The sequence below is a fragment of the Tiliqua scincoides genome, chromosome 11 (assembly GCF_035046505.1).
Source record: "Tiliqua scincoides isolate rTilSci1 chromosome 11, rTilSci1.hap2, whole genome shotgun sequence".
NCBI classification, from domain to species: Eukaryota; Metazoa; Chordata; class Lepidosauria; order Squamata; family Scincidae; genus Tiliqua; species Tiliqua scincoides.
In genome coordinates, this window is record NC_089831.1 from 7,154,012 (window position 1) to 7,180,674 (window position 26,663).

At 42.7% G+C, this 26,663-nt stretch overlaps 1 protein-coding gene across 4 annotated transcripts in view; it reads left to right on the top strand.

Moving 5' to 3' along the window:
• Positions 1–26,663, top strand: part of PPP3CC (protein phosphatase 3 catalytic subunit gamma) — an 85,991-nt gene that overhangs the window by 42,132 nt on the left and 17,196 nt on the right. For 2 of the 4 annotated variants that reach the window (XM_066639796.1, XM_066639798.1), the window contains exons 2-12: positions 1,355–1,552; positions 1,844–1,968; positions 14,445–14,556; positions 17,111–17,256; positions 18,463–18,602; positions 19,376–19,453; positions 19,545–19,639; positions 20,546–20,671; positions 24,129–24,206; positions 25,547–25,573; positions 26,551–26,632. In XM_066639796.1, the coding sequence (XP_066495893.1) occupies positions 1,355–1,552; positions 1,844–1,968; positions 14,445–14,556; positions 17,111–17,256; positions 18,463–18,602; positions 19,376–19,453; positions 19,545–19,639; positions 20,546–20,671; positions 24,129–24,206; positions 25,547–25,573; positions 26,551–26,632 (1,207 nt within the window). The remainder of the gene's footprint in view (positions 1–1,354; positions 1,553–1,843; positions 1,969–14,444; positions 14,557–17,110; positions 17,257–18,462; positions 18,603–19,375; positions 19,454–19,544; positions 19,640–20,545; positions 20,672–24,128; positions 24,207–25,546; positions 25,574–26,550; positions 26,633–26,663) is intronic. The other 2 variants (XM_066639797.1, XM_066639799.1) reach the window with 1 other exon arrangement.

The window sequence follows — 26,663 nt, forward strand, 5'->3', positions numbered from 1 at the left end:
CATACTTTTCCTTAGGGTCCCCTCTGCCCCAACATATTTAACATGTTCACCAGCTTCTCTTAACTTTTAAACTATTATATTTTTTGAGATTGAGTTGATAACAAGTCACTTGTGGCTCCTGAATTGTATTTAATCACACCTGGTGTTCTGTATAAATTGATAAGCTCTTTGTTACATACTTTTCTCTTCCAAACTCAACTGGCTATAAAATCTAGGGAATGCAAATTAAGTCTCAAGATTCTAATTTGAGTGGTCATGTTTGGGTATTGCAAAAAGTTTCTGAGTTTAATTGGTCTTTCAGCAATGGATAGAGAGCTTGTTAAAACAATCTTAACTTCATGCTGTGTGTTTGATGCCAGCCTGAATAGTGAGTCTTCATCACTGGTTTATATGGTATCCCCAGGGCTGGATGAATCAGTTGAGATTAGTGTCAGGGAAGTGGGATATCCAGTTAATTCCTTTTAGGGTTAAAACTGCAAGGAGATACAGAATTAACTCATTCCAAGTTTAGTGAATGTTATGGGTGCTGTTTGTAAATTACAGGGAAGCAAAATCACCAGCTAATCTCTATGAAATTGCTAATAAGAGAGGCATTAAGATTAAAAATGCCTTATTTTTACACTAAAAATGGAAGCACAGCATACAGTATTTTTTAAAGACCAACATGAAATGTAGCATGAGGATGCTCAAGACTGGATAAAGCTTTCAAATCCCTTGGTACCCGCTACACATTTTTGGAATCTATCATCAATTGTTTACATGTATTTATTAGTGGCAGCTCTGCACAGAGCTGAACAAAAATATTTCGAATACCTGGGCAATAGCATCAAAGTTTTAGAGTCTAGACAATCAAGCATCTAGGTATAGGAGTCAAATATGCACCTTCATTCATCAAAAATGTAACCCTCCACCCTACACATCTGACACACATCCCACATTTGTTTTTAGTCCCTAAACAAAACTGAGCAACTGCCTACACAAACAGCCCTTGAGGCCTTGAATAACCTGGAATAAATGCAGAATTTGTTTACATATTTCTTTAAAACAAAGAGTTATTTGCCTAAACAGGCACCACATAAGTAATTATCGGTTTCCCTCCTCCCCAGGTCATCCAGCAAAATAATCTTCACCCTCTTTTCGCTGACCATAATCTGCCCTCCATCCCTACCATTTCCTGACCCTAAATGTGTAGTAAGTTCCATAGCTCTCATTCAGTGGGGCTTTGTGTCTTGGAGAACCTAACTTTCTGCTCTAGTTAAATAATCCAGAGCTGAAGCATGATTGCAAGGTTGTTTATTGTTTTGAACATCTCCATTCCTAATTTTTCTTTCTTGTTCTCTTTTCCTCTTTTCAGCTGTCCCTTTCCCCCCCACGCAGCGGCTATCCCTGAAAGAAGTGTTTGAAGATGGGAAACCCAGGTTGGAGGTATTAAAAAACCACTTGGTGAAAGAAGGACGACTGGAAGAGGATGCAGCACTGAAGATAATCAATGATGGAGCTGCCATTCTGAGACATGAGAAGACCATGATTGAAGTTGAAGCTCCAATCACAGGTTAGAGTGTTTTCTATTGCAGTTGGTGCTCCCTGAGGCCAGTCTAGAATTACAAACTGCCCAAAGCATCAGGCTTCCTGAGCATGTTTGTATGCTCAGTGTTAGAAAAAAACCCTGAATTGCCAAATGGAGAGAAGAATTTTTGTACCTGGGAAATTTGAATACAGGGGTTGGCTTGAACACAACAGTTTAGCTTAAAGCAAAACAATATTCTCTGTTAGTTCCATGACTTTTCTCTTCTTAGCATGTAATCCTGTCCCCCCTTTTTTTGTGCTGTCCTTCCTCTTCTAGTATGTGGTGACATTCACGGGCAGTTCTTTGACCTGATGAAGTTGTTTGAAGTTGGAGGATCACCCAATAACACTCGCTACCTCTTCCTGGGAGACTACGTGGACAGAGGCTACTTCAGTATAGAGGTGAAAATTCAACTGAGTCCTTTGGGGCCTAGCACTTTAAAGTCTGGACTAAATCTGTGGAACCATTTCCTCTTGTACTGCTTTGGAAGCCGGTTTTTACTCAGCGTGTGGTCGGTCTGTGGAACTCCTTGCCACAGGATGTGGTGATGACGTCTAGCCTAGATGCCTTTAAAAGGGGATTGGACAAGTTTCTGGAGGAAAAATCCATTATGGGGTACAAGCCATGATGTGTATGCGCAACCTCCTGATTTTAGAAATGGGTTATGTCAGAATGCCAGATGCAAGGGAGGGCACCAGGATGAGGTTATCTGTTGTGCTCCCTGGGGCATTTGGTGGGCCGCTGTGAGATACAGGAAGCTGGACTAGATGGGCCTATGGCCTGATCCAGTGGGGCTGTTCTTATGTTCTTATGGTATAGTTCTTAAATGCCAGAAGTCCTGTACTTGCAGAGGGTTGGCATGTGGTAAAGCTTCTGTTAAATTCAAAGTTATTTTTAGGTCAGTTAAGAATCAAGGTAGCCAAGTGGTTAGACTGCAGCACTAGACATCAAGGGTTCAAAGCTCTTGGTCGCTTTTTAAATGCTACTGTGTTTCCTACTTTCTGCACTCCCTGCCATTTTGCTGTAAATGGGAACCTGACCTGTCAGTTCGCAAAAATAAAAAAAAATCAGACTGAGTCTTCATAAGCAGGCTGATTTCATGTTTGTAGAGTCTGGCTGATTTCAACGCAGGCTAATTTCATGTTTGTAGAGTCTGCTGTGGTTTTTTCTGGACCCCCAAGGTCCATCAACCAGAACCAGATGTAAAACAGTTCATTTGGATGTGGGAGATGACACACACTGAGAATTAAGGAACCACGTCCCTCTTTAGTATATGTTCATTCCAGGAATTTATTTTTAGTGTCAGGATTGAAATTGCAATCCTTTCACATAAAAGTCTACTCCTGTTCCCCCCCCCCACAACCTTTCTTTGTTTCAGCAACCTGAAGAGGGAGAAGTCTTTTTATTAGAGCTATTTGTTAAACAGTCAGCAGTCAAAAGGCCTTACCCAGATATCTTGCAGTAGATGCTGATCTACTTTCTGTCTTGCCCTTGCAGTGGCAGATTGTGGAAATATGAATACCTGTGTCTGTTTGTGACATACAACTATATATTCTGCCTAAGCAAAATATATTGATCTTCTAAAGTTTCTGTCCTGGGCATCTTGGTGAATTCTGGTTTCACTAATACATCTCCAGATTAATCTGGGTCTCAGTAAGGCTTATGAGTATTGCATTGTCTAAAAGGCTTCCAAGCTCTTTTGGTCTTACAGGCCAATCAAGATATCAAGGATTCAGGATTGACTCTTAAGTCCTAGAAGAGTGAATAATTTAGGAGTCACTAATTGGGGTGGGGTGAGGGTACAGTTGCTTCATTGACACCTATAAAGAAGTGTATTAAAGTACTTGTTCAGATGGGGAGTGGAGAAGTTTTGTTCTGTTCTTGCCACTAGTTGGCAGCATAAAAGGTTACATGGGAACGCCCATGAGCTCCAGTAAAACCGACGCATCTCATTTCTGTCCCTCCACAATGCTTCAGGTGGCTGTCTACCTTTTGAAATTCTAGTGTTGTGTGTAGATTTATTTATAAGAGTCTATATTTAAACTTTCTCACCTTTTTTAGGAAATGGTTTTGTAACTGTTTTTAGACTATCAGGAATTGTACATCTATGTTGGTAGCATTATGGATGCTAGCCAATCAGTACCTTTGTGGCAAGCTTTCAGAACTTGGGTTTTTCAGAGTTTGACCCACAAGAGAAATAAGTATGTTTTGTACTGAATGCTCTAAGAGTGTTTCCAAACCAGCAACCTTTCCCTACAAACGTTATATCTGTCTTCGCTTCACAGTGTGCCATCAAAAGCATTAAGAAGCACAGTCCCCTGCATTTGGGATGTCACTTACTAGAGCTTGATGTTCTTGGTGGCTTATTTTCCCTAACCAAAGCAGTATTCTGAACTGGTGATAGGAAAGATTTGGTCTTGACCCTTAACTATACTGTTAACTTTTTGCACAGCTATTGGTTTAGTGGAGCCGGTGTGCTCTATTAATGTCAGCTGGCGAAAGCGGTGGGTAAGGGGTTGTCTCTTGCTGGTAAATGTTACAGATGCCCTAAGGGATTGTGATCTTTGAGTGAGACAGCATTGACTAGTCAAGGAAGGTTCCCCCCCCCCCCCAGTTTATATTATCTGCAACATGTGGACGTTTTCAAAGGGCATAACTGATGGCAGAGCTTCGATGCCTGGTCTCACAGGCCTTTCAAAATGGTAGAGGACTGGATGTTGGAGAGCAGATTCAATTAGTGTCATCTGCAAAAAGGAAAGGGCACCTGATGAAACAAAGCAGGGCCAGATCTAGAGGAACAAGAACTGTGAAAGTTATGGAAGGAGGGAGTTTAAATAGCCGAATGGAGATTTTAGGAAGGTGGTGTTTAGTGGGGATCCTGCTGGCATGCTGTATTATGGCATCTTTGTGGCCCTTCCATCCTCATCCCTCCTATGTAGAAACTGGATAGGGTGGTGGGTGGCGGCCATGCTTAGTCTGCTGCAGTAGAAGCAACAAAGAATATTATAATCAGGCTTTTTGGTGTTAGTTCCACAGGTGCAGCATAGCAAAGTTTATAAAGGACAGGCAAGTTGTGCTGTTTTTTAATTATATGTCTGATTACACAGGCCAACACACATTTTGCTTCCTTGAATTGTTGTAACGTTTGTTACACCAATTCCTGGGTATATTTCAGGTGCTGATTCCAAAAATGGCATCCGTTTTGCCCTATCATGTCTAGCTTTGGAGATATAGTATAGCCTCATTAGTGAATGGTTCAAGCAGCTTCCTCATGAGGAAGACTACACCATGGCTTCCTCATGAGGAAGCTGCTTGAACCATTCACTAATGAGGCTATACTATATCTCCAAAACTAGACATTATAGGGCAAAACGGATGCTATTTTTGGAATTGGCACCCCAAATTCATATCAAACCACCATCAAGTTTGGGAAAAACTTTTCTGACCCTCAGTTTTGTAGGCCTGTGTTTTTAGTTGTCTTACTTATCTTTCCCAATGATCATTGGAGTAAGGTTGTGTTATAGAGAAGAACCACAGTAAATTCCTGACTTGCCTGGGGCTTGAGCTAATTTTTATATTTCATTTTCATACCATTGCATAATTGAGCATTGTGGAACAAGGGCTGCCCTCCCTCTTCCAGCTGTGCTAATGGCTCAGAGACCATCAGTGGCACAGAAGCGGAGGGAGGGAGGCAAGGTTAATTTGCTGCACTGGCTCCAATTGCATGGCACCAGCAATTGGCAGCAGCCAAGGGAGGGAGCAACCCTCAGTTTTCTATCTTACATTGGGGTTAGTAGTTCCTTTTGTGCAACTCTGACTATAAAGAGGTCAAACCTTTGTGTTGACTACAAAGGTTCCCATCGTCTTTTCAACCTTGTAGCCAGGCCAAATAAAGAGATTGCCCCACTGGTACTTCTGAATTTTTGTTAAAGATCCAGCACTGCTACCTGCATTGCTTTAAAATGTTAGCCACCTGGAGCATACTAGTGGATGGGATAGAAATATAATTAAATTATTAGTGTCCTGCTACGGTTAGTTGAACCTCTCACCTACCCATCTCAATGCATCTATTCTGAAATATGTGCCGCTGTCCTACTTATAACTTGGTAGCCACCTTGTGGTGATCATATATCTTGGAAAGGCAGCGTTAAAAATGGATAAAATGACAGGAATAGGTAGCCCTCATGCCTTCAATGTATTTTGTTCTCCTTGTTTGATCCTTTTAACTTGTTTTCTCCTTATTTGACCATTTTTGGCAGCCAAACATGGGCAACAGTCTTTGTCTTATAGGGCAGCGTTCCATTTGTGCTTCTCGTCATGAGAGCATTTCTCTGCCGAACCAGTGATGAGTTTGTGTTGCAGTCTAGCCAGCAGTGAGGCGCAGCTCCAGCTTCCTAAGCAGTTTGCCTAGTTATTATTATTAACAGTATTTATATACCGCTTTTCAACTAAAAGTTCACAAAGCGGTTTACAGAGAAAAATCAATATCTAAATGGCTCCCTGTCCCAAAAGCGCTCACAATCTAAAAAAGATGCAAATGAATACCAGCAGACAGCCACTAGAACAAGACAGCGCTGGGGTGAGGTGGGCCAGTTACTCTCCCCCTGCTGAAAAAAGGAGCACTCACTTGAAAAAGTGCCTCTTACCCAATTAGCAGGGGTTAGTTCATCTTCATTAGTTCATGAAGTTAATTAGTTCATCTTCAGACCTGTTTCAGCAGTGTAGGCATTTGTGGAAACACTTCCTGAGGCACGCCAGTGCTCTTATCAAGGCTCTGTTGGCTTCCTTCAAAATTTTTCTCATGTTTTTGCCTGAGGAACCTCCACATTTATTTTGCATTTCGGTTTAGACAAGTTCTGTGACACCTGACACATGTGCAACATTAACACACATCTGTGAGGAACCACGCTTTTTTTATGTGCCACTTTTTAACAATATCTGTCTTCCAGGTGTCCCAACGGTGCCTGGAGGAGGCCTCTGTGTTTCCTGTTTCTGCATTACTTAACTGAAGGAGGATAGTTTTAGAAAGGAGCCTTTGGGAGGTGGCAGGGATTGTGGGTGGGCGGAGAAAATTGTACTGAGGCAATGATTGCTTGAAGTGCCACTCAGAAAGTTTCCTGTGATGCTGCACAAGAGAATACATCCAATGTGCTGCTGAGGTGTGCTGCACAAACTGGCATTTGCAGCCTGGTGAATTGCTTGAAATCGCCGCTCTTTGTCAGCTGCCAGCATGGAGCCCTTTCATGCTATTCTTGACCCTCTTTTTCCTCGGAGTCCACAACGGAGAGAGCGCCGTGATACATCCATTCCTTTCCTCTTGAGCAGGCATTCATCTTTCACAAAGCAGGGTGGGCTTTGATTAGTACATGCGGGGGCTGCTCCCAGTGTGGCTGATAAAACAGAATTGCAAAGCTGTGCTTCACTGGTGCACACAGAGATCCGCCTTTGCTTTCTGCTTCCTGCAAAATACTCCTCTACGCACTGAAGGGCTTCTGCTTGGATGTGCGTAGTATTGGCTTCGGGGAACTAAAGGGTGGGAGAAGGGAACTAAACGGTGGGCTTGGATGAAAGAGCTCATCAGTAAAGATAACGCCACATAGCCCAAGCATTTAGGGCTCTTAACAGGGCTTGTAATAGGCAGTAACAGTTTACCAAAATACACATGCACAAACCCTGCTGGTGCAATCTCCTGTAAAGAAGAACCTTGCTCTTGTGAAAAGGTGTGGCCCCTTCTCACAGGTTTTCAGGAGCTGCTGTTGTGTTCTGCTTCTGCTTTTCCACAGTGGGGGGGACGGGGACTGCAAGCATCCATAGGTCTTGGAAATCGCACTGCAAGTCTGTGCATCTGGGTTGGGGATATCGGAGAGCATCTGCCAGAGCAGTTAATGACCTTCTAATGGAATGGAATAGGAGGTAATTTTTATAATTGCATCCTGATGAAGGCAGCCAGAAAACAGGATGCAGCGCTTGGGGGGCAAGGCCAGTGTTAATGTGGTTAGTGCAGAGGGTGGTTACCTGCATTGACGTAGATGCAAATATATATAAATACAACTGATGTAGGCTGGCAGAGACGTGACCTGGAGAGATCCAAGTTCAAATCCTCACCAGCTAGGAAGCTCACTAGGTGCCCTTGGGTCAGTCACTTTTCCCTCAGCCTAACCTACCCACTGAATGGTGGTTGTGCTAAAGCAGGATAATATTGAGTTCCTCCAAGGCGAAGATATGATAAAATTTTTAAAAGCGATAAGTTTTGTTATGGGAGTGATATTCTTTTCTTCCATGTTATGGAATTGTAAATCATAGAAGTTTAGGTTTCTGACCAAAAGAGCAGCAGTAGCCTCATACTCCAAAAGCATTTCTGTGTGTCTAATTAGGCAATGCTGAGTTGAGCACAACAGCCAGTTCAACTGGTCTGTAGATTCTTCTTAACTTAGACCAAATCAGACCACTGGAATCTGTGGCCCAGTATGGTCTACCTAGTATTGTCTATTACTCCTACCTGCGGCAGCCCTTCAAGGTTTCAGACATATGTTTTTCTTAGTCCTGCTCCTGAGATCCTTTTGGCTGAAAGTGCCAAGGTGGAGCTCTGGACTGTTTACATGCACACTGTCTACTATAACCCTGGACTCTGCCCCCTCCCCAAACCTCTCTTAACAGTGTGATTGATAAAAGCAGGTAGTTATGCTTTTTGCAAGTCAGATGACATTTCAGTGATCACTCATTTGTCTGTTTCTTGCTAGACCTTCCCACCAGCTATCCTTGATGCCTAAGTCTTCTTCTCATCTGTGACTAGAGATGCTTCTTTGTGTTAAAAACTCAAAGCGCTGCTATTTTGTGTTTAAAATACAAGTGTGCACCACTTAATGATGAGGATACGTTCTCCTATCCCCGTTGTTAAGCAGTTAGGTCATTAAGTGAACATTCAATTCAATCTATTGCCTTTGTTGTGTAAACCGACACTTCCTGCCAGACACTAGCTGGCTGCACAGGCTACTGGAGATAGACTGCCTCTTCTTTGCATTAAGAGCTTCTCTGTTGTGTAAACAGACACTCTGCTGTAGGCTATGGGAGACGCAATTGCCTCATTAAAAGCATCTTTATTGTGCTTTGACCACCGCCATATATGCGGTCCAGTGTTAAGTGAATGGTTAAGTGGCACACACCTGTATTTGAATTAAAAAACACAGCAATTTGGTGTTTAAGATATATTACTTTTCCAGTTAGAGATAGTACTGTTGCTGCATCCGTTGTTACCATATCGCCTGTGTCACCTTCCTAGTACACTTTTAACGTGTTTAAAATTAATAAAAATGAGAGCTTGGAATAAAAACACATAGCACCACTTTCTACCTTTTTCACTTTTTTCAAATCACAAAATCTTTAAAAAAATAAAACCGTTTTCAAACACCTCTACCTATGACTACTCTCACTCAGCAGGGTTTCTCACCTAATGGACTGTCTTGTCAGTCTGTAACTAGTTTAGGCTCTGTAGCTGAAGCCATGAAGCCCTTTCTAAGGGGATAATCTTAGGAATTAAATCTCTAGATCAGTGGTTCTCACACATTTAGCACTGGGACTCACTTTTTTGAATGAGAATCTGTCAGGACCCACCAGAAGTGAAGTCATGACCAGAAGTGACATCATCAAGAAGGAAGATTTTTAGTAATCCTAGGCTACATAGAATCCTACCCACACTTACCTAGGAGTAAGTCCTATTTACTATCATTATTAAAAGATACATAGTAGCTTGTTAAAAGTACAGGTCTGTAACATTTCCCCAAATGCAGTCACAGACCACGGTAGCATCAAATCTAATATAATAAAAATAAAATATTGAAATGCATGGGGACCCAACTGAAATTGGCTTACGACCCACCTAGTGGGTCCCGACCCACCATTTGAGAAACACTGCTCTAGATAGACAGAGTGATTCAAGTGTGCATCCCCACTTTCAAGTGACTCTTGGTATTTTCCTATCTCAGTGTTAGGGATAAGAATATACAAGTCGTTATACCTCAAGAGTATACCCCTTGTTATCCACTGGGGTTTCATTCCAGAAACTCTAGTGGATTAAAAAAATGGTGGAAAAATAGATTTAAAGACCCACTTCCAGGTTTCTTGCCCCTCCATTGCTCCTAATAAGGTTGTGCCTTGACATCCACAGGGGTTTGTTTCTGGGACTCCCTGCTGATACCATATAATGTGTTAAATAAAAGCAGTTTTAAAAAATTAAAAAGCATGTCCCTTTACAATTGTGGTTTAAAAACAGCTTTTCTTACTGTTGTAGAGAGGGAGGGAGCAATCAGAAATGCAAAGAACTCCCTGCCTTTGCCTGGCACAGCTGAAGAATGGAATTATCTCTTGCATGACTGTTTCCCTACAAAAGGAAGAAAAGTCGTTTTTTAAAACTGTGATTTTAAAGAGTCCCATCTGAAATGCAGGGATCATCATCATAAGGGTGACCATGGGTCTCCTGATTTCAGCCCAACCTCATAATTACAGTGACAGTTCTTCTTACCAACTGAAAAAAAGAAAACTAACCTCACGCCCTCCAGTTCACTTTTTTTTTTTCCACACAAGGTAAAGATGACTTTAGAAAAAAGCATGAACTTCTGTCTTCTACTTTGGTGGGAAAGGAGAGGTAAAGCATGAGGCAACCAACTAATTGCTGTGATGAAGTCCCAGATCTCTAGATTGTCCTCTTCGAGCAGCTGTTACTGTTTCCACTCTAAAGTGAGATAACCAACACTTCAAAAATAACCAGGAAATATGGTCTGCAAACAAAACAATTATCTTGCACCCCCCTACCAATCCTTACGCAAGTAAGGCTAAAGAAAGGCTTCTTGAGACTTGGGTGGGATGGGACGGTGACAGAGAGTGTGTCACTATTTCCTATTTTCTTCTTCTCTTGCTATTGAGGAGAGAACCTAGAGCCACAACCTTCAAGGAAAGGTCTTAAGGGACTTGTGCAGCATTGCACCCTGCATTTTAGCAATGGGGTGCATGTGAACAAGGGGACTGGCTTCAGAACTTGCAAGTCAGTAGGTTACCTTTAAAGCAGATGTTACCTTGAACCTTTCAGCAGTTTCTGCCTTTATAAATGACTATGATAAAGAGAAGTAATCTTGGGATTATATTTTAGGAAATAAACTTTTAAAAATCATCTTTAGTTTAATGAAACTGCACAGTACATTTGGTTCCAAAGAGATTTGTAAATTGCTTTAATTTTCACTGTAGCCAAATCTATCCATCACAAAATCTGTTTTGTTTTTTTCCCTGCCTTTCTTCTAGGAGGGATTGCTATTAGAGAAGAGATAGGCACTCCCAGGAGAGATCTTGGTTCTGGGTGTCAAAGCTAATTGGCAAGAAAGTAGGAAGCAGACTACTTTTAGTCTGGTAATCCCTAATAGTCCCTGTTTGGGAATTGTGAATGTTACAGTAATCTAGTAATCCATTCCTGGGCACAGCGATGCAGAAAACCTGGATAAGGACTCTCATCAAGAATGTGGAATTGCCCAATTGTGAATGTCATTAAATCTCTCCAGTTACTCATCCCCGCCTCCTACCAAAGCAAGCTCAGTCTGTCAAATCCTCCTTAGTCCATGTTCACCCTACCTTTATTTCTACATACAACATTTTCAGGGACTTGAGAAATCCTTTCAGGGCAGAAGCCTAATAGGCTTTTTCCCCCCACATCAAGGAAGAGGTTTTCTTGTCATTGGAAATTACAGTAAAAGGCATTGAATGCCCTTGCCATGATGACAACCACACCGGAATTCTTGTTTGTAGACCAAAATAACTTGTAAATTCTAACTTTTTATATTCATGCAAAATTTTGCACATTTGTATATTGTCTAGGTTTTGGGCTTCTGTTGTCAGTTTTTTCTTTGTTTGCTTTATTTTGGAGGAGGGGGAATCGTTTATTTTCTAACTTCTATGATACTATCTTTGGATACAGTGCAACAGAGGTGATGTTGAGATAATTGAAATACTCAGGTTGCCACTCACTGTGAGAGTAAATTTGTTCCTAGATTGCACCAATTCAAAGTGCATTACTGTGGTTTGAAAATGGACTGACAAAATGGAGTGAGGCTGTAGCTCACAGGCAGAGTACCTGCTTTCCGTGCAGAAGCCCCTTGACTCAGTCCCTAGTAGCATCTGCAGGTAGGACTGGCAAAAGACCCCTGTCCAAAACTTAGAGAGCTTCCATCAGTCTGGGTTGAAACTGCTGAGCAAGATGGACCAAGGACATGACTTGTCTGAATTCAGCTTCTTGTGTTTTATAATTAAGAATTATTTTTGCTGACTCTGCATAGTTATCCAAAGTGGTTATAACCTTCGGAATACCTTTGGTATTCAGTGCCAGGTTCTGTTTTTACCTGATTGACTTACTTTTCTATCCTGTTCGAACAACAGGTTTGGGATGAGCAGGCCTAGATCTAAGGTGCCCCATCCAGACTTCTCTAGAAATGTTATGTTTTGTAACAGCATCTTGGAAAGAAGTGTTATGTTTTGGATTTGTTTCCTATGCATGCAGGATTTTAAGTGAATTAAAAATTGGCCATTGGCAACAGTAATTATAGGGTTTTCTCACAATATTATGAGCTATATGAACGCTAAACTTGATGGCCTCAGATTGCACTTTCAATGAAAGGGACATCTGTGTAGGAAATAGTGTGTAATATTGTCTGAAAAGGAGTGTTTTGCTCCTGTTTAAGGCAAACAGCTGTTTGCTTTGTTGTGAAGCAACTCTCATGCTATTCTTATGGTGAAGATTATATGAATCTGGTTTTGTGAATGCGCAATTCACTGCATGTTTTGATGAAACCTTGAACACAGCTATACTTGTGGGCCTCTACCATGAAGGTCCTTCAGGAAAGTGGAAGAAAAGGTGGAGGACCAAATGACATGTACCTTATTTTTGGAAGGTGTAAGAATAAAGTTGCCCTACCCATGGTCCACGAACATTAATACAGTATTCATCCTGGCATCTTGATGCATGCATCTGGAATAAAGCAAATAGTCCACATTCCACATTATGGCATACCAATTTTCCTAGACAAGTATATTAATACCTATATACAGGTTGAGACGCATTATTTGTGTGGGTTCCCTTCTAAGCACTCATGTGGATGGCAAAAAACAACTATAGCAAATCCATTTTAAAAACAAAGTTTCTTTGTGATTGAAAAACAGCCTTGCTGACCTTTTGACTCTAAGATAAGAGTCATTAAGAAGACAATCAATAAATCAGTTCTCCTCCAAGTAGCTCAGTTCCACCCTTCACCAAAGCAAAGTGATCACCTTTCTTTCACATGCTCAGGGGGAAGGGAGGGGCTGGAGAGAGAAGGATTGTCAGCCAGCTGCCCTCTCTCTCTCTCTCTCTGTCATTAAGGAGGCTATTGTTAAAGGACTGTTCTGTTTTTTAAACTGATTTTAAAGGGATGCATTTTCCCCTTCTCCAGGGATAAGCACATTCCTTCTCATTTGCAGGGGCCATTCGTGTTGATTCAAATCTGTGTATAAAAAATCCATGTATAAATAGGCTGGACCTGTAATTACGTTTTCAATATTATGTTTTCAATGTGATGTCCAAAAAAGCAATTTAATAGCTCTCAGTTGACTTAATGTCTGGGTTCTCCCAGTTTCATCCTGCTATTTAGTAATAGGCACTGTAGATTTTAAAAAAAAATATCCATTCGAAACAAACCCAAAGAATTATGTTGTTGTACCTGCTGTTATCTAAAGCAGTATTCTTCAACTTTGGGGTTGTGACCCCAAATGGTCACAAAGCCTCAGTTGTGGAGTCGCAACAGCTTATGGGAATGAAATAGGTTGAAGACCACTGTACTTGAGCACCACCATGTAAAGGAGGAAGTGGTGGTGTAGCTGGAGGGGGCGGAGCATTCAAGCTGGCAGGGAGCCTCAGCGAGGTGGGCAAGCTCCATTTTGCTCCCCCTGCCGGGAATGGCTCCGAAGGGAGGGGCCGCTTGCCCACCTTGCTGAGGCTCCCTGTGGTGTAGCTGGAGGGGGCGGAGCATTCAAGCTGGCAGGGAGCCTCAGCGAGGTGGGCAAGCTCCATTTTGCTCCCCCTGCCGGGAATGGCTCCGAAGGGAGGGGCCGCTTGCCCACCTTGCTGAGGCTCCCTGCCAGCCTGAGTGCTCCATCCCCCTCCAGCTACGTCACTGGGAGGAAGCATTTGTTGTGCCTCTTCAGGTACCAGGAGACTGTGTCCCAGTCTTGCTCAGGTTCTTAGCAATTATGCTAAAATAGCTTTCACTACTTCCAGGATTCATTATACTTTTTCTGCTCTCTCTAATAATATTTGGTTACAGTGAACAGTGCTGGGATTGTCTCAGTTGAAATACATTATGTGCAAAATGTAGCAAGTATCTTGCAAACTTGTATAATTGTGTCTCTGTGCAGGCTGTGTGTGTTCTTACATAATGGGTGCCCAGTCTGAGCACAGGGTGACCTGGACATCTGGGCAGGCAGGAACATGCACATTTACTGTACATTGTGCAGAGTAACCAGAGCACCATTCTCTCATACTTTGTGCTGAACCCTCGTCTGATCTCGGAAGCTAAGCAGAATCAGGCCTGGTTAGTACTTGGATGGGAGACCGCCTGGGAATACTGGGTGCTGTAGGCTTATACCATAGTCTTTCGAGACTGAAGGTTGCCAACCACTTGATATGCTTGCCAAAAAGGTTGTCTGCCTTTGCTTTGTTGCACCCAGACTAGCCCTTCCCACAGGTCTGTGCCATGGCCAGTTTTCTTCCTTGAGGTCAGCTCCTTGAGTTGGTTTCCACCCATCTGCACAGAATGCAATTCCCTGATATGGTTGTCTTACATGCTGCCTTCCATCTTTCTTGTAGTGTGTATTGTATCTATGGAGTTTAAAGATAAACCATCCCAAGACGCTGTTCCTGCTCCGAGGGAACCATGAGTGCAGGCACCTCACAGAATACTTCACCTTTAAACAGGAATGTAAGTACGGGCTGACTTGGGTGGGCTTTACTGAGATAGGCAAGGGAAGGCTGTGGATGTTACTGAGATTGTGTGTCTGTATGTTCTTGTCCTCCTACAACATGCATGGAAGCAGCATTTAAATCCCTTCTACCAGAGAGGCTGTGAGCACTGTTCCTGTGTTCCTGTCTCCCTGACAAGCTGACTCTGTGCAAGCTGGCCCTCCCACCCCCGTCAGTTTTGGGACTCAACACCCTGTAATTACTGCCAAGCATGCTCCACTCTAGATTCTGCAGCTGGGATCTGATTTGGAAGGAAATTGAGGACTTCCCCTTTAACATGGATTCCTGAGTGAATTCTCTTTCTTTCTGTGTGTGTGTGTCTGTGTGTAAATATAGAATGTACAACCAAAATTCATTTGAACAAAGATATGTAGGAAAGAACTATCAGACACGGATAGACCCTGTCCTGCCCTGGGAGGCTGGCTTGCCTGAGAGCTTTTGAACTTCACTGCTCTTTGGCTTCAGCTTCTGTAAATGGGAGGAGGAAGAGGCTGTTGGTTGGTTGGTCAGTGGTTCCTGTTTCAAATTTCCTTGCTCATTTTACAGTTTGTTTGCTTTGCTATCCATGGGCTGTTATTGAACCACAGACTGTGCCTTGTCTGGAAGCACATTTGCTTGTGGCTTAACCCTAATCCAGTAATGTTACCCATGTTCTGACCTCCCCCATTGCGGGAACAGCCCCAAATATGCTGGTCATGTGTACAAGAGAGCTTGGACCTCTGTCATCAGGCCCACTCCATCACTGGTTGTGCTCTGAACATAAGCCAGGAGATACGAGGCCACAAATGTCTGGGTACATAAAGTTCAGTACTCATTTTTTTTTTTTTTTTTTTTTGAAAGATGAACAAACTCTTTTGAACTTTCTAGATTCTGGCAAGATCACTCTGTGGAAAAAGTTTTGTATTTTCAAATTAGAGTTGTTTTAGCACCATCAACGCGTGTGGTGCTATACAGTGCTTATCCTAAGGAGTCTGCAGTCTAAAATACAGTACAGGGAAAGCAGCAAGAGAAGGGAAGTTGAGGCTGGATAAATGGGGGAAAACGTGATTATTTCAATGACATGCAGTTAGGCCTAATTATGATAGGGTATGGGAGAGGAGGAGATGGTGCCCACAAGGGGGTTTGCAGAAGGCTCTGAAGGAAGTAGTAGAAGTGGCATCATGCAGCTGTTCTGAGGGGCAGTGCCGGTCGTTAAGGGCAGGAAGGATGGTTTGCAGGAGCAGGAAACTTATGGATGGCTGAGGGTGGTGGTGCTGGATGAGTAGGGGTTATGAGAAGGGACTATTGAGATAAATGAATGGAGAAAAGAGCAAGGCCATTCAGGACTTTGGAAGAATGAATGAGGAGTCTGTGCTGAACCCAGGAGTGGGCAGGAAGCCGGTGTAGGGATTTAAGGAGGGGTGCAATGTGATTAGAGTGGTGAGAGAGTTGACTGATTTTGGCAGTCACATGCTGGGCTGAAGTGAGAGAAGCATCTGGAGGCAATGGAAGATCAGAGAGGAGAAAGTCAAGGGAAGAGATAACCAATAATTTGTAACAGAAAAGTAAATGACCATTCTGCATTCTGTTTCAATAGTACCATTTCTGATCTTAATATGTGCAGTTGCTCAGTGTTGCTACAGACTGCTTTTTATGACAAATTTTAAAGATACACGTACACTAGGTGAGTTATGAAAAGGGCCTGAAATATATCATGCATACAGACTTGTGGGATCCTCTTCTGCTTCTTGGAGGCTTGCTATATGTGGCCCTGTTTACAGAGAAGCATAGCCAAGGGCAGTGGCTTTCAAACTTTGTTCCTTAGAAGCTTTTATTTTGATCTTCAGCAATAAAATCAGTAGTGATGGGCGAGCTTTGTCCATCACTGCCACTTCTCTCCTGCAATGCGCAGCGACAGGGGAATGTTGAATATGTTCTAGGCTGTACTCTCAGTTCACCCAGGGTGATGGTGAGACCCAGCAGGCCGGACCAGAACTCTGTGTGCACTAAAATATGCCCCAGAATCTTCTGCAGCACCCATGGGGCTTTCAGGTAATGAGCTGTGGTTTCTCAAGAGGTTAGATATGTACTTGTAGTTTGGCCATTATGTGCTTGTGGTTTTTTTATGGTAGATGGCAAGAATGATTCTGATTCAGATCAGAGTTATAGTGTGGTGGGAGGGGAGCTTTAACCTTTTGACACCCCCCCCCCCCGTGGCCCCAGCTCAGGTCAGGTCCCTCTGCAATCACTGTTTTGCCTTGGGAGGAAAGCTGACACCAACATAAGCTTTTCTCCTGAGGAAAATTAGCAGCTTTGGTGAGGCCTGATCCAGATCAGGACTGTGGTGGAAGCAAAGGGCTAAAGCCCCAACCCACCACAGTCACAGTCCAGATCTCCCCCACTTATTTAGAAAAACCAACTTTTCAGCTTGCTTCTTGCAACTTGTAATTTGGACCCAAGAAAACCTCCCCTGAGCCTGTGCTGCATTGTCAATTCTAACAGCTGCATCCCCTTTTCACTTCTGCATCCTGCAGGTCGAATCAAGTACTCTGAGCGGGTGTACGATGCATGCATGGATACATTTGACTGTCTTCCTCTTGCTGCCCTCTTGAACCAGCAGTTCTTGTGCGTCCATGGAGGGCTATCTCCCGAAATCACGTGTCTAGATGATATTAGGAAAGTAAGTGACCTCTTTCTTTGTTTCTCCTCCATGCCCCAGTCTGTACACAGCACTCATTGGTATCTTGGGACTGGCTGGGGTTCAGTTGTGGGCTGACTTGGCTCCAAGCTGTCGTTTCAGATGGAATGTCAAAATGTTGATGCTGTGATGCCCTGCATAACTCCTTGTCTCTCCCATGACTAGCAAAACCCAAATTAAGCAAATACTAAAAAAGCAGGATAGATTATGGCATCTTATGTAAGAGAAACAATGCATATTTTACTTGTTTTCCATAATTTATATAGTCTGCAGAGTTGAGTTCTACTTCATGCAAACATTTCTTATTCTGACACGGAGTCTGCACAGCCCCTATTTGAGCCCTGCCACCTTTTCTCTCGCAAGAACGCTCCAAGACACATTTAATGATACTAGAGAAGGCTTCCAAGGACCTTTCTAAGAAACTGACCAAGTAGGATATGCATACAGTGCGAGAACTTATCTTGGATCCCAGGCTTAATTTCCACATGGGACTTAAGTTCCATATGGAATCTTCTGAGTCCTTCAAAGAAAAATAGTTTAAAAAAAATTATGCCACCTTTAAACCTCACAGAAACATCTTTCAAAATGATGAGACACAGATTCTGTGTGTCAGTGTTTCTGTTGCTTAGATCTCCCTTCTGTTAATATTGAGGTAGACTATCATGATTAACCAGTATGTTAAATATTATTACTGGGAAGCTGCATCAAGGGCTGTGGATACCAATCAGAGATGAATTTATTTTATTTCCACATTTTTATACTACCCTTCCTCCAAGAAGCTCAGGTTGGTGCACATAGATCCTCCTCTCCTTTTGTCCTCACAATGCTCTGTGGTAGGTGAGGCAGAGATGACTGGCATACTAAGTAAATATTTAATTGTGCATTGGTAGGCTGTCTTTCTACCAATGCACTCAAAGTGATTCTCAGTTTAAAGCAATTCCTTACAATTTAATAAGCGTTGTTCAAAGGGTCAGGGAGGGAAGAAGAATCAGTTGAGGTACCATGGCCACTGTATAAGACTGTTCTGGAAGAGGAGGAGTCAAATGGCAGGTGGCTCTGACCGAGCCAGTGGAGGGCAGCTTACGGTCTTGCCTCTTCCTTCTGAAGCAGCTAGTTGGAATACTGTGTTCCTTTCATTCCATACATTTCTATCCATGATGTTTTTCTTGTTCTGTGTGTGCCTTTCAGTTAGACAGGTTTAAGGAGCCTCCAGCCTTTGGTCCGATGTGTGACCTGTTGTGGTCTGATCCCTCAGAGGATTATGGCAACGAGAAGACGCTGGAGCATTTTACCCACAACACTGTTCGAGGTTGCTCCTATTTCTACAGGTGAGAAACAAACATTCATATGTGTTTATCTGTTGTATTTTTTATTCTATATTGTACGCTATTTTGAGCATAGGAAAGGTAGTATATAAATATTTTAAATAAATAAATTCTTGGTGAAATTAAAAAAAAAAAAACTTGCATGAAGCCTAAGCTGCTATCATGAACCTCTCCTACTTATAGAGCTTGGGGTGTATTTAGAAGCTTTCTGGTTTTTTTTCATTGAGAAGTACAGGGTCCCCTGTGAATTTTTTTTGCTTAAAACTGCAAGACCCCAAATAGCGCTATTGATATTTCTTTTTGAGATAGTGACACAGTTCTAGATTTTGGACCTGGAGGATTTCAGGAAGAGTAAAGCAATTTTACTTGGACTGGAACTTGATAAGTAGGAGGGAATGTAGCACAGAAATGTAACACAGAATCGCAGTTTATGTAGTTATGAACAATGAATGCTTACTGGGGAAAGCTTCAGGATTGCTGCAAATTGGATAGGTTTTTAGTTTGATTTCTGGGTGCTGGGCGGCCTTCAAGAGTGTTCAGACAATATTCTCATTCCCTCTATCCCAGAATGGGGCGGGGGGAAGTAAGGGCGAGAAAGGGGGTGATGTTGCAGATATAATGCTCTTTTTGAACTAGTAAGAACTGGGGATTTAAAACTCCACCTAACCATGAGACAGAGAGCTCCATGTACAGTATCTTGGAGGATGGACAGGATACAAATGTTGTATTGAAGGCCTTTACCTTTATTGATCTCTTCTCAATATTTTCCTTTTCAGTTACCCCGCAATTTGTGAATTTTTGCAAAATAATAATTTGTTATCCGTGATCCGAGCACACGAAGCCCAGGATGCTGGGTAAGTTCAGAGTAGCTTTAGATCTGGGTTCCACAGCGTGGTTGCCTATTTTGCACTAATAGCCTGCCTTCCCTCTGGCCATCTTTTATAGATACCGAATGTACAGGAAGAGCCAGACTACAGGTTTTCCATCCCTCATCACAATCTTTTCTGCACCAAATTATCTAGATGTCTATAACAACAAGGGTAAGCCTCTGATTCTGTACTGTGGATCTACATGTTGGGATTCTACTGAATCTCTCTAATCACTCTGTTTCTGTTCTTTTAATAGGAGCTTTTGCTCACTTAATACTTTCTCTTATTAGTTTACTTCCTTGAAACAGAGGCAATTTGGGTCTGGTCTTTCTCCAGGAATTTAGGGGGCCCACATATTTTGAAATTTCACCTGGAGCCACATATTTCACCTGGAGCCACCTGTTTCTGATCCGTTTTGTGTACTGCCACCATCTTTGTCCCAGTTGGGCAGCAATATACATGATCCAACAATATTCTTTAGGATCTATCATATGCTCTTCTGTCAGCCTTGCTATCTGAGCCTGATACATTGATATGATTCAGACTCCAGTTCTATTGGCCAGGGACAGAAAACATTTCGTTGGAGAGAGAATGTTGGAGTGGGGGAGGGATCTGAGTTCAGATCTCTGCCCAACTCACTGAGCGTCCCTTGGCCAATTATTTTTCCTCAGCCTAACCCTTAATTAACAGGTTGTTAATGAGAATACAAGGGGAAAGCCTCCTTGGGGGAAGGGGTGAAATACAAGCAAAAATAAAACAAAGTTGACCCTTAGCTGGCAGCATTGCATAAAAATCAGTTGTGTGCAGTTTGTGTGGAGCTCAGTTTTCAGAATGGTGCTTGTCTCAAAGTGTTTACTGGGCCTCTTTCAAGATGCAGCTTTAGTCTGTGTGTAATGAGGAAGATAAATTTCACCTGATGTCCAAGGGGTATTTTTGACATTCTTCCTTGCCTGCCTTTTGCAGACTATCTGATTTAGTGGGTGTGAGTTTACACAGCAGCATAACGGAGCTGGATACACCTGCAGGGCAAAGGCATGTTCAATATGGTGCAAGCTTGTTCTCTCTTTTTCCTTCTAGCTGCTGTGCTGAAATATGAAAACAATGTCATGAACATCAGGCAGTTCAACTGTTCTCCGCATCCCTACTGGCTTCCAAATTTCATGGATGTTTTCACCTGGTCTTTGCCTTTTGTAGGAGAAAAGGGTAAGAAGGAGAGGCCCAGTATGATTCTCGATAGTAAAAGCATTTAACCCAGCACAGTCCCCTGGAACTATAGTACTGTGTTTGTCTGACTGGACTGGATACACCTCCTGGGTCTGACTTAAAGTGGAGGCATTTGTGCAATCTGTTAGTTTTTTCACTGGTGATGCAAAGGGCCAGGGGTAGCCAACCCACAACATGCCTTGTGCCACTTTCTATTTAGAGAATCTTGAACATGTTACTCCACCTTAACATCACTTTGAGCAATTACCATAGTTAAATGGAGCCTCCAAGTTCAAGGGCAGTATACTCCAAGTGCCAGAAGGTACAGAGCAAAAAACATGGGAGTACTGTTGCCTATTTGAGGCTTTCCAAAGACATCTTGCTGGTTGTTGCTGAGGTGAGAAAGGCAGCCTGCGTGGACCTTTAGTCCAGCCCAGAAAGTCTCATTCCAACGTGTGTTCATTGCCCTTCTGCACAGCATAGTACAACCCCTCTCTGCCTGCCCAATTTCTTGTCCTCAAAGGTTATCTTAGTTGGGATCTCTTTCTGGATGATTTTCCTGAAGGTGGTACCTCTGCCCAGCTGGGCCACCTGGGCTTTGCTGATCTCGTTGGCCATCTCTGCACTGTCCCATTTGGCCCCCACTGCCTTCAACAACCCACTTCCTGCCTCTTCACCACTCTGGCCTTCTCAAGTGAGTGAGTGACCTGTCAGTTAGTAGAATGCAGCTCACTAGTGTCAGCCCTATTGGCTTTTCTTTTGTCCATCATTCATTTCCTTCCTTTCTCCCCCTTTTCCAACCAGAGCAAATCAAGCCAAGTAGGCATGGCCGCCCTGAGTGTACTCATTGCAGCATTAGAAACTTGGGGCATGCTATGTAAGGAGTAGCAAAGAAATCAAGTAACTGCTGCAAGTGCTTTCTTGTTACTGAAATGTTTTTCAAAAATACATGGCGACTTAGCATGTGCAACTTGAAAGTGTCTGTGTGCCACCAGTGGCATGCATGCTGGAGGGTTGCTGCCATTGGTCTAGGTAGAAGTTGGCCTTCAGAGAATCTCAGATATCTTTTTAGACAAACCACTGCAGAGAGAAATTTGAAAATGTGTGTCTGTAATGTACTTAAAAATACTGTATGTTTGAGTTTACGCTATATATGTCCTGCTTTTCAGCTAAAATGTTCTCAAGATAGTTTGCAGTACAGGTTTAAAATTACTATTAGAACAATGAATATCAGAAATCAATCCACAGAAAAATGAAAATTGCATGACTCTTATCTGTCCCCTTGCTATCCCATCTCTCTGGAGCTTTCCTCTTCTCTTACCCTTCCTTCTTGCCCACTGCATTATCAGACAACTGCAAATTTTTGGAAAATCTGGAACCCAGAGGAAGCATAATTTATTGTGTAAAGTTGAGTTTATATTGCTTTATTTCATACAGATTGATTTATTTTTACTAGTGAATAAGCATAATTTCAGTACTGGAAAGCCTGGGGCAAAGCTGACAGTGGGAGGCAATCCTGTACATAGGTGGGTCTAAATCCTTGGTGGATTTGGTTAGAAGCTCCTCCTCTCTAAATAGACTCTAGTATTCAGCTTAGATCTCTCTTCCTACACGGTTTCCTATTTTTCCTATTCAGGTCATCTTCTGGAGAAAGCCAGTGTAATCCATCATAGACTGTTTTCAGAGTTGGGCCCAGGAGGCTTAGTTTTAAAAAAGACTACCTCTGCCCGAAAGGTCATATAACTGTCTTTCAGTCTTGGTTCCCCAAAAGTACATTCAGAGCTTGCATGGATTTTGAAAATAAATACTTGCTACAGAGCCTTATCAACATTTTCTTAGTTTACTCCCCATTTAGTGGTCACTCTCAGTATCTTCAGTGCTTTGCAAAACTTTAATGTATTTTCAGGTCCTCCCAAAAATATGCATATTATGCCCCAGCCTGAATTTGATCTCATAAGAATTAACTCTTTGTACTAATTGGAGAATAAATATCTAAACACTGAAAGATTTCTTAATTTGACCTCATGGCAACTGCAGTTTTTTTGAAGAGTATTAGTTGTTCATCAATGAGTATGGTACATTACTGAGTAAGAAAAACAAAACAAAGATGGGTCCCTGCTCCAAGGTGTGTACAGTTTAAATTGTAATTTAAGGGGAGAGGCAAGGATAATGGCGGATGAGAAATGTAAGTATAGGTGCTTACGCTTGTTTCAGTTGTGAATGAGAACTAAGGGGTGGTTTTAGAATGTAGGTTGTCCATTGTCCGATGTATTGTACTTGGTTTAGTCTGGGATCAGTGTAGAAATGCATTGATCTTTATTCAGATACATGGTTCAGTTCAGGCTTAATACCAAGCCATGGTTTGGCGCTACGTGAACTAGTCTCACCTTCATATGCATTCTCCTCTTGATTCATTTGTTACCCATTACTTAACTTCCTCTTTAGCACAGCCATGGTTTGCTTTTACATCTGAAAAGACAAACCAGCACATCCATTAGGCAAGGTGATGTGGTTTGCATCTGTGGCAGGTTGCAAAGGGGTGAGAGAGTGGTGGATCTGAGGTGGACATCATCTGAGTCTGCCACCGCAGCCTCCCTCTAGCCATTTGCAGGTACTACCTGCACTGATCTACTTTCCACCTGCTATAAGCAAGTGGAAAGTGGATCACCTACCTCCTTACCTTGCTCCTGGTGTGGTTTCATCAGACACAGAGGTGCAGAACTTCTGGTTTGATTTATAGCAGCAGTTTCCAACTTGGGGGTGCAACCTCTCCAGGTTTCATATTTGAAAAATCCTCCCCCATTAAGGGGGGTGGTAACTGGCGGAGACCAGTAAACAACGATGCTCATCACTTCTGGGTTCGCACAGCTGCCATCAATGATAAGGAGGTTAGAAAGGGATTTTAATGGGGCTTCTTACCTCTCTGTAGTCAGCAGCAGTGGGGAGAACCCAGAAGTCACGGGCGCCATTGCCAATGGGTCCTCAGTATGTTCCCAACCTTGACTTAAAGGGATAGGAGTTTGGGAATCACTGATTTACAGGGACTGCATGGACAAAGGAGCTCCTTGATTTGCCTAGTCCCTTTGAATAAAATGTGAAAGTCCTATACTTCTGCATCTGAAGAAACTGTGCCAGCAGTGCGGTAAACAACTGCTTTTTAAAAATTGTGTAAAAGTGGCAAACCTGAGGTGGAATTGTGCAGTGTTTGGACTGCACAGATGCTGAGACAAGCCATGGTTTGTGTTTTTCCCTTGAGCTAGGATTGCAAACAAGCTTCAAAGCTTGATGTGCAGCCCTGAGTTGAAGTGTGCAGGGGAGGAGCAGGGAGAACACATGATCACAAGGCTCATTTACCTAGCATCAATCAGTAACATGAGAACCGGCTCCTTTACATGCTGCCTAGATTTTGCCACAGATCACTCTAATTGCATTGTCCATTTCTTTCTGATTCCTGCAGTTACAGAAATGCTGGTTAACATCCTAAACATCTGCTCTGATGATGAACTGATTTCAGATGGAGATGAAGCATTGGAAGGTAACAGTTTTTGCATTTTCAGACTGGGCTGGGTGCAGGTGCTCTCAAGCAAATCTTGAAGGGATTGGTATTTAGTACTGGATGTCCAGCCTTCTTCTTAGCACCTTTTTGTTGCCATCTTTCTTCATTCATAGTTTAAGCTCACTGTCTTTGGCTATTTACAGAAGGTTTATTACTCTGGGGCAACAAGAGCCATGCTGACCCCTGCCCTCCCCTTCTGACTCACTGTTGTGGCAATAGTCTTGATCCAGCACTGGTAGCTTGAAATCTATACAGCTGAAATGGAGGAGAAAGGAAAGGGTGCCTTGTTTACAAGGAGAAAGGCGGGATTTAAAACTTTTAAATAAATTGAATGAGAGAGAGAGGCAGCCCAATTGGATGTGGGAAGCCTGTTTGCCCTGCTTACCTAGCTTGTAAGTGTTGCTGCTGCTTTCCCGACTCCCGATGTAGTGGTGTTTTGAATTGACTAGGCCACAAGTAATCAACTTCCAGTCTAATCAATTTCTCTCCTTTGTATGATATGCACCCCACTTTCATATACCATAAGAAAAATAACTGGTCCGGAAGTGTTCTGGACATTGGTCTGTAGTCAAAGCCTGTGACAATCACTTCAAATATACATGACTTTTGGAGAACGAATGGTCTTCTGGGGTCTTTTTGGTTTTCCTGGGTTACAGTCTGAAGTGTTTGAAGAACACCCACAACTTATTTTTACCAGAAACTACAGGCACTGACTGCTGTTAGTTCTAAAAGACCTTGAAGGTCTTTGAGAGGCTCTTGTCTATTCAAAACTTCTGTCAAACCAGTTGCACTTCAGTGTGCACCGAGTAGTTTTTCTAGTGGTGGTAACTCCTTACCACCTGAAACTTAAGACCAATTTTCTGGTATTACCCCAATAATATGTGTGCATTGCAGGCATCAACACTGTGAATCAATGCAGAAAAGCAAAAATAAAAAAAGAGTCTTTTCATTGCTAGATCAACACCTTAACAGTTAATGGTTGGACTGGCCTTTACATCTTTTTGTGTGTGTGTTTAAAAAATAGAACCAAACTCCTCCTTTTGGCCCTTAGTAATGATTTTTGCAAGATGCATCACAGAGGCAGAAAAGTTGGTAGTTGTTCAGAGTTTGGCAGCTAGAGGAACAGGAGGAGTTGGTCAAGTGTGCCTCATATAGGTGCAGAAGAGAACTGTTGACCGCTCCGGCCCTAATCCTCTTGTCCCAGTGCAATAAAAAAAATTTTTTTTTAATTGTTCTTCCCTCCCTCCCATGAAAATTAAATTTGTTTCTTCTATCTCTATCTTCATCTTCTTGTTACTTGGTGTCTCCACTCCCTGAAGATAACTACATTTCAAGCTATCCGAAAGGTACCCAGCTAGAATTTGCTAAAAGCTTAATTCTCACTGCCTGTGCCACCAGATTTCCTTGGAGTGGATTTTGAATAGCTGACTAGTTGGACAGTCTCGCCATCTCCCCCCTTCTCCCCCCCTTCAGTTTTAACATGAACGTGGTGCGTTTTGGTTTTTTTTTTGGTTTGTTCCTTTTTTTAACCCTGTTGTGTTCCACCAGGAACCTTGAACGATGGGGCTCACATTCCTCTTTGACTTTTGAATGCAGCCACCTTCTGCATGGCTGATCCATTGGTGCATGTCAGAACTCCAGTTTGGCTTGTCCTGTTTTTGATGCATAGTTGGGCCATTTTATTTTTTACAAGGTCTCAGCTGAAAGGAGATGTATTTGTTGTTCAATTTACAGATGAGCCCCTCAAACCTCCATGCTTTTCAGTCCATGTTTGGTCTGTGTAGTAAAAGGGAGCATCCTTATCCCTAGCAGAGGGCATTGACTGAGGGTTTGAGCAAAGCCACAAGGTTCCAGCCATCCCTTTGTCTGCGTCTGTGTCAAAGGTGGTGCTTGTGTGCCCACTCTCCCTTCTGCAAGCACAGCCCAGCATCCTGATGTCTTCACTCCTCACTTGGTCTTGTTGGTGTGTTCTTGCCTTGCCAAACTGTGTCTCTCTGGCTGAGTCATTCATGTTACATCCCATGTGTAGTGTGGCCGAACCCCGTTTGGGGAGGCAAAAAGGTCTGCCACTCTGAGCAACACTTGTCTTACTTCTTTGGTGGTTCTCCTTTTTCGTCTGTGTGTCATCATGTCGGTCACCTCGCTCCCCCTTCCATCCTGAACATCACCCTTCCATGACTGTGACTGATGGAGTTTAGCTGTAAAGTTGTAATCCAATTTCTCTTTTCCTAGAGCCAAGCAGATGCTTCATGCAGGCATCGCCTGAACCTCAAGCATTTTCTGCCTCATTCTTTTTAAATGTGTTTGGTTTTTCTTTCTAAAGGAGGCACAAATGTCCGCAAAGAGATCATCAGGAATAAGATCAGGGCCATTGGGAAGATGGCACGTGTCTTTTCAGTTCTTCGGTAAGTTCACTCTTCTTGTAGGGTCTTGGAC